Source organism: Eucalyptus grandis, chromosome 2, assembly GCF_016545825.1.
Source record: "Eucalyptus grandis isolate ANBG69807.140 chromosome 2, ASM1654582v1, whole genome shotgun sequence".
Classification (NCBI taxonomy): Eukaryota; Viridiplantae; Streptophyta; class Magnoliopsida; order Myrtales; family Myrtaceae; genus Eucalyptus; species Eucalyptus grandis.
The window spans coordinates 23,147,303-23,157,616 of record NC_052613.1 but is presented as its reverse complement, the minus strand read 5'-3'; the positions used below and the strand labels follow the sequence as shown (position 1 = coordinate 23,157,616).

The following is a 10,314-nucleotide window of genomic DNA, read 5'->3' as shown; positions in this document are numbered from 1 at the left end:
CCCGTTTCTATGCACTCCCAGTCCCAAAACCAGAGCATCCGCTCTTTTCTTGGCTCTCTCCTTGCTCATGTCTTGCCTGAGTCTGAGTTTTCCGCCTCCCAAGAAGGCGTGGAAGATTCTCACCTCCAAGCTCCAGCGGAAGCTCCCCAAGCTCCACAGGCCAAGGCCCGTCTACAAATTGCCGAAAGCTGAAGTTCTCACCGCTGCTTCTTCAGGAGCCAATGAGCCTGTCATTGTCGTGAAGCAACCCCGTCGACGGCACAGGCAGAGACCTCGGCGCGTCCACGCACCGGGCATTTTCAACGTTCGGCATCGTGTGTTCAAGAAGCAGCAAGCGCACATGTTTGTCGATAAGCTCTTCAAGGAGCCTCTGGAAGGGATCTTAGAGCACCGTTGCCTAGACACTCTTCCTGTGAGGTATATGCCGAGTCCCAACAGCATCGCTACGATCGACTGCTCTGCTCCAGAGGCAGGAAAGAATGACGAGGATCGCGGCGGCGAAAGTGGTGCAAAGACATGTGAAGCGGACGACATGTGGGAGTCGGTAGGGCTGGCGTCTCCGCTGACTCACGGGATTGATGAGAGAGCCGAGGAGTTCATATCCAGCTTCCGAGCTGAAATGGAGCGTCAGGAGAGGGTGGCACGGAGTTTGTAGTTGATAAATTCATATATTTTCTCCTTTTTCTTCTATTTTTTTTCCTCCCCTTCTGGATTTGTGATTACTGTCGTCAAGCTCAGCCTTCTGTTGTGTACATACTTTGCATAATAGAGCCTGGATTTCCAATACACCACAAAATCAAGCATGGCCTGAATTTGGCATGAATTAGCTCGTGAAAATAGCAGGCCTCCGTTCCTCAATTCGAGTGATGTCCAGGAACAATATCCACAGACTGTTCAGAAACTTCTGATCGAAACAACAGCTGCGAGGAAAATTGAAGTGCACAAGCTGTCTGTTTTAGAGGTCAAAAAGGCCCGGCCTGGCCCAACCCAAAATTTTCGGGTATTTTTGGTTTGGGTCTCATTATTATTCAATGTTTTTTTTTTTTCTGATCACATCATTATGATTCAATTGAAAGATTAAAAAATGTGTATTGTAATAGTTTCGGTTCGGTTCTGGTGATAAGCTGAGGCGAGTTGTAACACAATTACTTTATCAAGACTGAGTTGAAACTAAAATATTAATTTGCGACACTCTTCTCTCACCCCGAACAATTCGACTCCTTCCACAAACCTTAGAAGACGAGGGCCGTGACGATTAGAATGGAGTTGCGCTTTCAGGTCGAAAAGCTAGATGATGTTGGGTGCTGGAGGATGTTGGGGTGGCGTCTGCAGCGGAGGATTGAGATCTCGTGCTTCATGTGGGCGATGAGGACGCCCTTCAAGATCTTCTCCTTGTCAAAGATCTTGATGGCAACGCCCTCGCTGGACTTGACGTTGCGGGCGCGGTGGACCTTGGCAAAGGTGCCACGGTCGAGGAGCTTGCCAACTTCATAGCAGCTGAGGAGAAGGGGCTGGTTGTCTTTCCAGGCATTGGACCCGGCTATGGTTGTGGGGGGTGTTGCTGGCGTCCGCCATGGATGAGATCTCGAGGAAGAATGGGGAAGCAAGGGTTTATGCTGGAGAGCACCAGCGATTTGTCATTCGAAGGCGATGGTGATTCGCTGTTGCGGGGTCTTCTTGTTCTCGTTTCTTCTTGTTGGGCCAAAAAAAACTTGAAAGCCCGAATCGATTCGCCCCACCCCGACCTGTGTTTTCAGTTCGAGACGGATGCGATTCAGGTCGCGTTTGGGTCAAAATAAGCACACAGAGCCCCTTTAGTTTGGCTCGGGTCGCGTGAAAACTCAGCTTGAACCGGACTGTTTACATCCCTAGCCCATGCCATATCCATCAGGCTCAATAATGGGGAGACAACATCCAAATGAAACGGGGCACGGACTTAGAAAGGCATTGCCTTTTTCCTTTTACTCCAAATATGACCACTATTCTGTTCGGAGCCACGTAAGTCGATATAGAGGCGGAGAGAGTAGTAAGTGTTCAGGAAAAATGGGTCTCTTAACGCTATGAACTGGACATATTCCTGGTCAGGTTCGGCAAAATATCACCACAAGTCGCGCAGACAAATCAAAGGAGGTGAAATGAGGCACCATCCAAACACAGGAAAACAAAGGAATTGCAACTAAACAAGACTTTATTGAATACATCACCTTTCATTGTATCAATAAACAAACAAAACAACCAAAAAGCATAAGAATTCCCCAATATTCAGCTTTGTATTCATCCTGCAGCAGAAACAATTGCCACAAAACATAACTCCCAACAGATGCCACGAGGCTGGATTCAATACAGAATACTAGGGGAACACACAAGCATATGGTTATTTTGAGGCACCACAAATGATCACATAACATCGATAGCGTATGTGTTCCGGGTAGACCAGCTGACTCTTACATGCTATCTATCTACCTAGCTTAAAAAGGCTTTCATTGGATCATCATGGTGTACCTTCTTCATCCGATACGCCTCCATCTCCTCAGCAGTAACCTGCAAGTAACAAGTGATTGTATCAACACATAAACCACAAAAAATTAGAGTGGAATTCCAGTTCTTCTGTGGTACTCCAAAATAGAGAGAAAGGAATACCTCATCCTCCCATCTGACATTGTACTTGCGCTTCCTTTCATCTTTCTCTTCTCGCTTTCTTATATCCTCCTGTAAAAGTGAATCAAACAAGAATTAGCAGAATTAAACAAGGACTGTCCATGACTGAACCATCGCCTTCCCGCTGCTTCCCAAATTAGATGCGTTTGCCATAAATCAAACTCCTAACGTTCTGTCACCTTTCCCCTATTATTATACTGAGCCTCCCCTCTGCAGTACGTTATACACGACTAAACTAAAAACTAAATTTATTCTGAGCAACAATGACTAGCTACCCTCAATTTCATTGTCAACTTTCAATGGTAGCCAGACTCCAATATTGTATTTGTTGATGATCTATATGAATTCGCACTTCTTTCTTTAATTATCAGTGGGAATAGGTCGGAAAGGAGAAAATAAAGAACAGACAGAGAACTGAAAATGGTCTAGTTACCTTCTTAAGTGCTTCAGCAAGAAGTTTCTGGTCCAACTCCAAATCATCAGGGACATCAGTTCCCCAGGTAGCCAGCCTCTTCTCCTCCACTGGGGCAGCTACATCTGTTTCCACATTTAAGCGGTGCCAGAGCAAAAATCAGCAAAGTGGTTATAGTATCAAAATTCCACTTTAAAAAAAGATATTACAATGGCCATGATCAAAACAAATCAAGCGACCAAGAAGCATCTGATAATTTTTTGATCAAAACAATCAACAAAGCTGACTGAGAAACGTAAAACTGAGGACAAAAAGTTTTTTCCAGCAAATGATCCTCTAAAGGCAGAAAAATTCGGGTGAAAAAGTGGACTGACCTTCTGTGGCCCCTTTCCGAGCAATATTTGATTTCATTAGTTCATTTACTGCCTCGGCGGCTTCAATTCCGGCAGCGCCCGTACAGTAGCTATTTCTGATAGTCTGTTTGCAGCACTTGTAGCCCCATTGATGATCCTTCCACCATGAACCCCAAACACAAGTGTGGTTATTAATAAAAACATCCTCCTCATACTTGCTTCTGGGCAGTGCTAACTCCTGAAATAGCAAAAGAAGCTGATTAAGTACCTCAATACTGTCGCACATATTGGTTATATCCTTATGATTCAGGAAAAGCAACCCCAATATTGTCAAGGAGAATGAAAATGACATAGCCAATTAAGGTGGAAAGTTTTAGCATCTTTCATGATTGAATTTGACAAATAAGAAAACCTTAACTAGAAACCCCACCTGCCCCTTAATGATCCTACCAGCACGATCATATTCCACTTCTCTCTCACTCTGTCCCAAGAGCAGCTCTCTTGGGAGCTCTTCCTCTGCAGCTGCATTGCCATACCTCTCCAGAATGGTATCCTTTGTTTGATACTTCAATTTTTCCTTAATAACTTTATAATTCTTGTAAAGCAACTCAGCTTGAGATGGCGCTGATTGCATGTGGATGTCTTGCCCTTTCTCAAATGCTTCCCAAGCATGTATATTAAGCTGTTTAAATTCAAGAGCTTGACCACTATTCCTGTATTGGTTATCACCCTGAAAGTAAGAATTGATTGATTAGTAAAATATTTATGCCTCAGAAAATAAGGAAATGAGCTAGAGTTACTGCCAAAAAACTTCAAAGAACTTACCCCATAAAACTTCTCATTTGGATCAGCATCTGGGAGGGGATCCTCACGCATGGACCGAGTTTTAGGATCATAGTGAGCTGAATTGACATCTAGATTCAGAAGGTACTTTGCCGTATCCTCCCGAATACGAAGGTTCCTAACAAATAAATCAACTTAGTACTGTCCAGAATATGATAAAGAATTGGGGGGGACTCATTCATGTACACTTCATAAATCTTCAAATAGTCACATAGATACTAACAGTTTAAGAAGTTTTAGTTGTTTACTAATGTTCCTTAAACATTGAAAGAAAGAATGCTAATATCAAAGCAAACTGATCCACCTACCTAACAGTTCCAGTACTTCCACCACCTGTTGTGCGAACACGCTTCTCAACCTTTGCAAAGTCCATCTGCTTGCTTTCATCAACCTTTGCCTCATCCACTCTTAAGTCGTCGTCATCATCTTCCTCCTCATCATCATCTTCCTCACCATCCTCACCATCCTCACCATTTTGGTTATTGTTCTTCTCCTCTAATTTCTTCAGCTGTTGTTCCTTAAGATATTTTCTTCGAGCGTTATCCCTAGCTTCATATCTCTCAATCACAAGAGCATAGCTTGACGCGTCATAGCCATTCCACCGGTCTCTCTTACCATCATAGTCAAGCTCAAAGGTCTCTATCTTTTCATCAGGTGCAATGTGTGTGTTTGTATATTTGGCTCCCACTTTCCGGGGTCTTTCCATGCATGCTTTCGAATCATGAGTCATGGCACCACAGCTGCAGGAGTCAACGAACAATTGCAATTAGCCACCGTTTTCCAGCTAATAAGGGTACAAGACAAGCAAATTACAGTTGACAATATAGAAAAAGGTAAAGGCCATGATCAGATTAAACTAAACACCATGAGGGACCAAAAAACCTCATGATTCTCTTCCCCATTGAAAACCAACAACAAAAGAAAATTGAGAACTAAAATAAGTTTCTGAAGAACCTATATTTGCACTTTGTTAAGCCATAAAAACACAGGAAAAAAACTACAAGCTTGCTTTTTGTAGATCCAAAGAGGAGACGAAGTGCGAATAAAGAACTGAAAATGTCAGCCCATGAACCTCCTCAAACATTATTATAATTAAGTCGAAGAAACAGTTCATGGTTTGTGACTCTATGGACTTAAACAAAAGGAATCCCCTAGACTGGCTAGGGGGGTGTGCACCCACAGAGAGAGAGAGAGAGAGAGAGAGAGTCTTCCTTACTTCTGGCATGCACCTTTCCGGTACTTGTCAGCCTGAAAAATTTTCGCGCCTCTGTCGTACCAAGATTTCGTGTAATTTGGATCTGATTTCCATTTCCTTTGATGTTTCAAGCTCTGACAACATAAGAAACATAAGTCCATTCAGCCTTTTCTATCATACATAGAGTCATAAGAACATCTATAGGAAGCAAGAGGAAACAAAAATTCAACTTACAGGTCTCTCGGCATTGAGATACCATGGCGCAGACGACATGTACTGCGGAATATGAGGATTAATTTCCTTGCCATCTTCATCAACCTCAGCTGGAGCGAGTCCGGCTTTTCGTGCTTCTTCCAATTCAATCTGTTTCCTGTGGTCCTCCCTAGATTTAAAAGCCACTGCAGACACCATAACATAAGAGCTGCCTTTAAAAATCAAAGCAACATACGATTTAATATCTTCTAGCACCAAAAATCCTACATAAACCTACTCCATCATTTGATCAGAATCTGTTCTCTTCATCACATGCTACAGAACTTATTCTATTTAAAAGGCACACGAGTGTCAGAAAAACATCATCCCATCAAAAGCCTGAAGGGCAAACAGTTTGAAGCTTAGCTCGTACAATCGATACACGTATTCTCCAATTTAAACGGGAACGAAAACGCAACCCTGCTGCAATCAAAGGAAAGCCGCCATTGAATTTCAGCGACACGCAAACCAAAACAAGGCGAAATCAACCAACACCACACAAAATAACGCCGGAAAAGCTCCAAAACAAGACGATGATCACGGCGCAGAAGAGCGAAGCGAAATCGAAACAACGAAATGGGGCGACCCCGAAACAAGAAAAGAACGAAATCAGGCATGACGTTAGGAACAATTTAGGGTTTCGAAAGGCACCAGAAGCCGTCGCCATGATTTCTCGGGTGCGAACTCAGCGCAACACCGCCGAGGAAAGCCGCAATCGGTCGAGCTCTTAGCTGGGTAGGAAGGGATTCAGAGAAAATCCAAGTTCCGAGATGGAGCGATCGAGAGAGAGAGAGAGAGAGAGAGGAGCCGATCGTCTTTCTCTTGTTTTTTTTTTTTTGATTGATGAGATACGCGTCTGAGATGGTTAAATACCTTTCTGCCCCTCAGGTATCCGAATTGGCCAAAGAGGCTGACAAAAAAATCTCATGTCATGGAAAAAGGATCGTAATATTTTTATTTTTCAGTTAGATTTTCGTATTATATACTTTTTTAATTGATTTAATTTTTTCGTTAAAAAATCAACAGAAATGTTAGTTTGGACATTAGATTACTCTTAAGTGCCCCAGTGACGTTCGTGTTACTATACGTGACAATTGAAAAAAAATCAAATCCAACCGAAATTGAACCGAACAGAATATGAATCGCACCGATTTCGATTTTTCGGTTTTCAACTTTTGGTTTTCAGACTCAAAATGCGTCACCTGCTCTTCGATCGCCTCGATCTGCCGCACGTACTCGTCGAAGCCCCCGCTCTTGGACTTCAGCTGCTCCACGACACGAACACCCTCAGCCCCGACGCCACATCGCCGAACCCCACGTACTCCTCCGCCACTCTCTGGTTCATCTTCTCCACCAGCTCCAGCTGATTGTTCGCGCCCTGGACCGCCCGATCGGCCGACGCAAGGCACCATCATCCGTCAGATCAGATAACCCCACCGATCGATTGCGGAAATCTCGAGGGAGGATTCATTCGTCGCACGGAGTAGAAAACCTCGAGGAATTTGAGATGAGGACAAGGGAACGAGATCGAGGTACCTGGAGTTTGGATTTGACCATCGTGGAGAGGTTGAGGAAGAGATCGTTCAGCGACTCGGCGAGCGCGTCTCCCTCCATCGCCGTCCCGTCCGCCTTCTTTTTCTTTTAGCTTCTAATCGTCCAACCCACTACCCAGCACTGGAGCTTCCGACGGAAACGGAAGAAAGTGCAGTAACATTGCCATTGTTATTTCAGTTTGTCGCCGTCCCTGTCACCATTGTCGTCGCTGTCGCACCTTCAAGATGAGAGGAGACGGGAGAGAAATAGGGTTGGCCCTTCGCCGGTTTGGTTAAAGATTCTATTTTTCGATTTTTTCGGTTTTTTTTTTAATTTTTGAATTATTTTTTTGCCACAAGTGGACAAGAAGGGGAAGGAAAGCTACCACCGGTGGAGGCGCTGCCACCGTCACCACCGATTAGGGACTGTCGTCTTTTGCCAAGCTTAGGTGAACCCAATGCAAACGCTTGTTGCCACCTTCATGATCACCACGTGGCCACTTTTCTGGCCAAGGATGATCCAACCTTATAGGCAGTCTCCTTGGTGGCAAAGAAATAGCCGAGAAAGCCAATACCAAAGATCGGCATTCTCTCTCTTACACTTCGGTTTCTTTTTTTATTTCTGTATTCCACATCGGCAAAGAGTTGGAATAGCACGATGATGTACCATGACATAGTGTTTCATCGATTTTATTTCACCAAACGTTCTGTTTTGATTTTATTACGGGAGATTCAAGTTCCATATTTAATCCGAAAAGAGAATGTCAAATGAAAGGATAAATTTTATTCTCAACTTGTATGTACAAACTTGATAATTGATTCTCCAATGACCCAAAGACTAATAGCTTCCAAGGACAAATTAACAAGTAGTAGCTAGATACCCTACACTTCAAACCTAAATTATGTCGGAATTTAATTTATGACACAACTTGTTTTAGGCGTATAACTAGAATTTAATCAAAAACGATACCCCTAAATAGAAAACACAACGTCGGAATTTAATCAATCGATGATGCCGAACTGAATAAAGACACATGTCAAAATTTAATCTACGATAGGAATCTTGAAAAGCTACAGCTAAAATGCAATAAAGTAAAGATATTTGTTGTGTTGTTTAGTGGGCTCTTTGTTGAACAAGTTGCAGTATTTATAGGGTGAACTGGTAGCCATTAGTTAGTCACTTTCTTGGCTTGTCGTCATTGCTTGCTTAGGCAGTGAACCTCGAGTTCGTCGATCTCAAGCTCACACTCTACACTCTTGCTTATCATTTTTTTTTTATTTACTCTATCTGCAGGTTGTACATTACTCAAAAAAGGGTTCTTTGTTTTTTTTTTTTTTTTGTTAGTCCTATTCTATTCCTATTCTATACTCACTCTCAGATTTTTGTCCTGCCTTTTGCAGGGCGTGTGTGGCATCCCAAAATTCAAAGTCAAGCCATAAGGTGTGTTAAACTCTCTAATTAAGTAATGAAATTTCCTATGGCTTATGCTTTAGCCATTAGTCTTTTTAAGATTATGTGATTTGTGCTTGTGTTTATGAGAATTTAAATTTGATGGATTAATGATAATAATCTATGATTGGCCATGCACTTTATAAATTAAATTTCAATAAACAAAATGTCACAAGACTTTGGCCATGTTGAAAATTAAAATTTAAAAAAATATTTATAGAAGAAATTCAAAAAAAAAAGGGGGGAAAAGTCAATTTTTAGGTTGGGCCTTAGGCCCATTGGCCTAAGCTTTTAATGGGCCAAGCTAACCAGCCCAATGGAGGCCCAAGAAGGAGTGGTCGACCGGCCACAAAGGAGGCCCAAGCCCAAGCCCAAATTCAAGGCCCATTATGCATGCAATAGGACAAGTGGCACAAAGGAGAATGCCATGCATTGGCTAGTTTAAAGGCATGTGATGATTGCTAATGATGGGAATTAGGGGGGATAAAAGGGAAGAGAGAGAGAGGGGTGACCGGTTTTCCCCATTCGGCCGAGAGAGAGAGTGAGAGAGAGAGAGATTTCGAGAGAAAGGGAGAGTGACCGAGAGAGAGAGGAGGAAGCTGGCCGATCCGTCCGTCCGTGTGCCGCCGTGCTCGCCGCCTTACACCGTTGACCGACCGGTCTAGAGGCAAGTGGGAGTCCTCTAGCTGCTCTTGCATGTGTGTATGTTACTTGCATGTTGAATTTTTGGGTATTTAGGTGAGAAAAACCGAAATATGGATGGTTTGTGTTTGAATGTTTGGCTGTTTTCGCTCGAACAGTGTGAGTCAGGATGTTGTGTGAGCTTGCATGCATGTTTAGAGTCCGATTTTGGCTTCGATTTCTCATGAAAGTTGTAGCTAACATCTTGAACTATAACATACTAAAATTTCGTGGAAAATTATGGATATTTGAGGGGTTAAAGTCTCATCCTACGGAGACCTCAGATCTGGAAAGATTTTACTGACCTTTTGTTGGATTTGTGGTTGCATGTTGGTTTGTGTTAATAATCTCTCTTCAATCTCTTCATGAAAGTTGTAGAGGACATCTTAAAATACAACATACTCAAATTTGAAGTGAAACGAACAAGTATAGCCTAGTAAATCGACTAGATCTTGAAGACGGTAATTCTGGAGATGTATTTTGGGACACCCGAGACTTCATGGACCTAAATGACGACCATAATCTGGTTATTTGACTTAGATCTCTTCATGAAACTTGTATAGGACATCTTTATGTATAACATATCCAAATTTCAGAGGAAACTAAAGAGAATAGGTAGGTTAAAACTCAATATTTCGGAGAAGCTTGCACTGGACGATGCGGTAATAGATCCAGAAGCTTCGTGAGACTGTATAAAATAATCTAAAAATAATATGGCTTGAAGTCTTCATGAAAGTTGTACGAAAATATCTTGGCTATCACTCAGTAAAATTTAGTAATTTTTGGAGGCCGTATGGATATTTTAATCGAATTTCTTCGAAAACCATGCATTCTGGTTTCATCCGAAAATCATATGATGTTTTGTGAAAATTGTGAGATTGTGTAAAATTCTATTTGGCCATGTATTTTGCATGTAATTATCATCCTATTGGCTTGTT

At 42.5% G+C, this 10,314-nt stretch overlaps 2 protein-coding genes and 1 pseudogene across 2 annotated transcripts; 1 reads left to right on the top strand and 2 right to left on the bottom strand.

Annotated features, from left to right (window-relative positions):
• On the top strand, nucleotides 1-786 carry LOC104427987. Its single transcript, XM_010040992.3, has one exon. The coding sequence runs from the start codon at nucleotides 68-70 to the stop codon at nucleotides 653-655; it is 588 nt and encodes a 195-aa protein (XP_010039294.1). The 5' UTR covers nucleotides 1-67; the 3' UTR covers nucleotides 656-786.
• Nucleotides 787-2,167: 1,381 nt separating this feature from the next.
• Nucleotides 2,168-6,557, bottom strand: LOC104427996 (pre-mRNA-splicing factor SLU7-A). Its single transcript, XM_010040999.3, has 10 exons — nucleotides 6,365-6,557; nucleotides 5,696-5,859; nucleotides 5,483-5,595; nucleotides 4,575-5,006; nucleotides 4,249-4,384; nucleotides 3,854-4,153; nucleotides 3,445-3,661; nucleotides 3,092-3,195; nucleotides 2,641-2,709; nucleotides 2,168-2,541 (listed from the first exon to the last, which is right to left on the bottom strand). The coding sequence occupies exons 1-10, from the start codon at nucleotides 6,378-6,380 to the stop codon at nucleotides 2,464-2,466; spliced, it is 1,629 nt and encodes a 542-aa protein (XP_010039301.1). The 5' UTR covers nucleotides 6,381-6,557; the 3' UTR covers nucleotides 2,168-2,463.
• Nucleotides 6,558-6,578: 21 nt separating this feature from the next.
• LOC120290572 lies at nucleotides 6,579-7,327 on the bottom strand (annotated as a pseudogene).
• Between the last annotated feature and the right edge of the window lie 2,987 nt (nucleotides 7,328-10,314).

Coding starts and splice junctions, on each gene's coding strand:
- LOC104427996 (XM_010040999.3), bottom strand. Junction 5,596..5,695: donor ATCTCAATGCCGAGAGACCT/GTAAGTTGAATT, acceptor TTATGTTGTCAG/AGCTTGAAACATCAAAGGAA. Junction 2,710..3,091: donor TTGCTGAAGCACTTAAGAAG/GTAACTAGACCA, acceptor TCACTTTTACAG/GAGGATATAAGAAAGCGAGA.
- LOC104427987 (XM_010040992.3), top strand. CDS start 68: ATGTCTTGCCTGAGTCTGAGTTTTCCGCCTCCCAAGAAGGCGTGGAAG.